Genomic DNA, 4091 nt, shown 5'->3' on the forward strand with positions numbered 1-4091 from the left:
CGCAAAGGTGCCTCAAACATGGTTAAAGGTTAAAGACAATATTATCTTCATACGCAGCTGCTAGTATTTTTGCTTAGGAAAATAAATTATTACATGTGACACATATGGCTAGACCTGTGATGACACAGGCTTATTGGCCATATTTTGATATGAAGTTGTCGCTGCGGTTTTTATCACGAAATACATGTATATTTATTTTCCAAAATATGAGTAATGACTGTTTCCTATTTGTTCTATAACACATTTTACTACTACATTTTGATTTATAGGCTGTCTTGGATGTTTACGCAGTGCAATGCAAACTAGTTGTGGTAGATTTGTGAATAGATGTGGTGGCCTGTGGTAACCTTAAATTGACGCATTAAAATATAATATGTATCAAAACAACACCATATAAAACAAAAGTTTTGTTAAATCATAGTAACAGCATTGAGGTGTTGGCGTACTTATATAGATAGGCCTATTCGAGAGAGAAAAAATAACCCTCTTATCGGCGCACTTGGTAGTCTAAAGAGTGATAGTCTAAATATTCTGATTAGCCTGCAAATACTAGAACGAGGATTAGGAAACGTTCCATCTGCTTCCAATATTCCACACAACGTGCAGGGAAATTGGGCTATTGAATTTCATACAGGTATTTCTCTCCTGATTAACACAAATCCGGATTGTGTGCCTTTGTGTTGACATCATTGTCGATTCATTGGCTATTTGACGCGCCACAAATGTGTGCTTTACGTTGCAATATGCTGTACTACATATGGATCTAAATTGGTAGTAAGATTGCATGCATATTTAAGTTTGTTTTGTTTGGAGACATGGCTTAAAATAAATAGAGAAAACACAAGAGCCTCGTGATAATGTTTATATTTGAGTAGGCCTATATCTACACTTCTATAATGAATGAAACGTGCCTATACAATCAACTGAATATGAAATGCACAAATAGGTACATCAAACGGTTACGTTACCACATAGACACAAGACAGACATTTTGTTAAGACGGCAGATGTTCTCTTTCTGTACAAAATATGCTACTACACCCACAACACAGAAAATAAACAAACACGGAAGAAACATTCACATGGACATCATAAATTATGGAGTGAAGAAGTTAAAATAATTCAAGTATTCTCTTTCTTATAGGCCTACTTCGGGGCCTACATTTTTAATTTGTCCAAAATATAATTAATTAAAATGTCCCTTATGCAAAGAAACTCATACACGTATCTTCAAAGTAAGTGCAGAATGTTTTATTTTCTTAGAATGGGGTTCTTTTAAACCTGGACAAAGAAAAGTGCCCGTAGGAAACAAACAAATATTCAGCATCAAACATGGAAGGTGGGGTTAATACAAAAACTAAATCCAACCCAAAATCCAACATTAAGAAGGGAGCATAATGTATTTTGGTTTATCTTTGTTGTTGTCCAAGGCAATAGTGGTTATTTTACTGTTGTCTGATTTTTGTTTTTGTCCATTGCCGTTTTTGTAACCATTCCTTTATTATTGTTCTTTGTTTGCGTCGGTTTTTTCCTTGTTCATTTTCTTCATCTTCATCCGCCGGTTCTGGAACCATATTTTGACCTGCCTCTCAGTGAGGTTGAGGACTCTTGCCACCTCGTATCGACGGTCTCTGGTTAGATACATATTGAACAAAAACTCCTTTTCGAGTTCGAGAGTCTGGTATTTTGAATAAGGGCACCGCTTCTTCCTTGTAGAACGCGCGTGAATCCAATTTGCCACTGGGTTATCTGCAAATCAACACATAAAAACAGATAACACATTATCAGTCAGCAATAAACTTGAAGCAATGACAATAATACAATGGCCCTAGTCTATAGCCTTGTCCTGTGGGTCTCCAGTACAAAACTAGTGTGTCTTCAGATAAAGTGGTGGAATAATCCCTCGAATGTATCAGCAAATTTAATGCTGTAGGAATCAAACGTCAAATGTAGGCCTATATGTTAACTTTACAACATTTAGTGATGCTCTTCCAGCTTTTCCCTTTCTTAGACTTCTGAGCAATGCCGTCGTAAAATACTCAATGGGCTTATTCACTTTATAGGCCCATAAAACGGCCTGTGATTCAAGCATGTACAAGTCGGTAGTGAAAGTCCCTCGAATATGTTGCTAACATTCCTCAAGTTGTTTGGCGTTATATCTGAATTTGTCTTGAAATGGAAAACATTTAGCCTATGGCAACAGACAACATATAGCCTACACATAGGCTACACCGTGTGTTGCCATGATAGTTCTTTATCATGTTTTCTCTTTGGTGTTTATCCACTTTTACTGGATATACTTGATACTTGATATAGCAACATAATATCCCATTGAGATTATCTTTAAAAGTTCATTAAAAGTAGTGTATTTTTCATGTAGGCCTATGGGGATAGTGGCATACTAGCATAACATAAAATAGTAGCATAAACCATGGTGACCACCAAAATAGATTAAAATGATGATAAATGTTGGCAGGGAGTCCCAATTCATGCGTAAAAAGTATTTAGCACATAAAATAGGCTACATATTTGCTTGAGAGGCGAGCATGTTGCATTCAGTGTCCCTCTAAATTCACAACGTCCATAGTATTAGACTTGTTTTTCGAGTCCCATTTTATAACCCGCTCGTCGTTTTATAGCCCAATCCTACTACCGTTTGTCTCTTTATAGTTCCACAAGGTAGCCCCCTAGCAGAGAAGATTCAGTCGAGGAAAGAAAAGAGGGATGAAAGAGCATATTATGGGAAAGAGACACTATAGCCCAGCTTTAAATCAAACGCAATTAACACAGACAGAATCTCATCCAAACAACCCCCCATTCCCGGTTGTAAAACAAGGGGCTTGAACTTACTCGGATCTATTTCTGGCTTCTCGTCTTTATGCTTTCCGGAAGCCAAAAGCTCGGTCTCGGGAGAAGGGATGTTCGTTTGGTTATTTTCTCGAATGTCAGCGGAGGTGCAGTAGAGATAATCCGTGTAGGTGCGTCCGTTGGAGGAGAGGCAGTCACCGGCTCGATGCTCCTGGAAGGCGTCGGGCTTCAGCCCATAGTGTCTGCCGTTGGCTGGGTAGCCAGGGAAGGACATGGCCCCCGAGATCGGCTCTAGCCATGACCGTACATACCTTGAGTCCGTTCCTAAATGAGGTTGGTGGCTGTATGGGTGGTAAACCACTGAGGACTGGGAGTGAACAGGGGCCCAAGAGGTAGTAAACACGGGTGGTTTCGGGGAAAAGCTGCAGGAGGGATAGTCACCACACTCCGGTACAAGGGACGTCGGACGAGGGCCGGTGGGGTGCGAACCAGGAGCCGAGAATCGAGCCGCAAGAACATCCTCGCTTTCATGGTGTATCAATGAATCCACATAATAATTACATATGGGACTCGTGGTCGACATGTCGATGGTTCCGTTCTCTTTTACATGCATCCGATTATTATAAGGAGTGTGTGTACTTTTTTTTTAAAAATCTACCCATAGAACAATCAACGCAGGTAATTATTTCTCAAAGCTTCCCCAGCTGCTATTGGCTGCCTTAGCAACACGTGATTATATTTACCCCCACAAAAATTGCACAGTGGATCAATGCGCGAGTTATCATAGCGTTACACAATAAATGTATTATAGAATCATATTCAGATGTTTTTCCCTGGATGCATTATAGGTAAATTCAACAGTATTCTATTCTGACGTTGATAAAATATCAGAAAAAATAGTAGAATATGTCGTAAAACAGGCTGGGGTTGGCTAGGTTTGACATCGCAGGCACTATTTGTTGATGTAATCAATCTCTGTCTAGTGTGCGTAATCTATGTAGTCCAGCTTTATGCGCGTATAGACACAGTTCAGCAGTAAAATAGATCATTAAACTCACTCTCTAACACATAAGGCGTTTTATTATTTTGCGTTTTTCATTGTATAACGGTATTCCATTTTTTATCGGGAAAAGATTGTTACTTTACTTTTTTATTTTACAATGAGCCGCCTGGATAATATTGGATAGTCTACAATATTGTAATATAGGCTATGTAATATATGATCAAGAAAAAGTTTGCACGCACTACAAATTGGGATAATTTGGATATTTTTCCCCCAAATTG

At 38.8% G+C, this 4091-nt stretch overlaps 1 protein-coding gene across 1 annotated transcript; it reads right to left on the bottom strand.

Moving 5' to 3' along the window:
• Positions 1-847: 847 nt before the first annotated feature.
• Positions 848-3467, bottom strand: LOC311150194 (homeobox protein Hox-C9). The gene is made up of 2 exons (XM_084187536.1): positions 2850-3467; positions 848-1748 (listed from the first exon to the last, which is right to left on the bottom strand). Exons 1-2 carry the CDS (start codon positions 3418-3420, stop codon positions 1501-1503), a joined length of 819 nt encoding a protein of 272 aa, XP_084043662.1. The 5' UTR covers positions 3421-3467; the 3' UTR covers positions 848-1500.
• Positions 3468-4091: the final 624 nt, after the last annotated feature.

Source organism: Coregonus lavaretus (assembly GCF_964263955.1).
Source record: "Coregonus lavaretus genome assembly, chromosome: 22".
Taxonomy (NCBI): Eukaryota; Metazoa; Chordata; class Actinopteri; order Salmoniformes; family Salmonidae; genus Coregonus; species Coregonus lavaretus.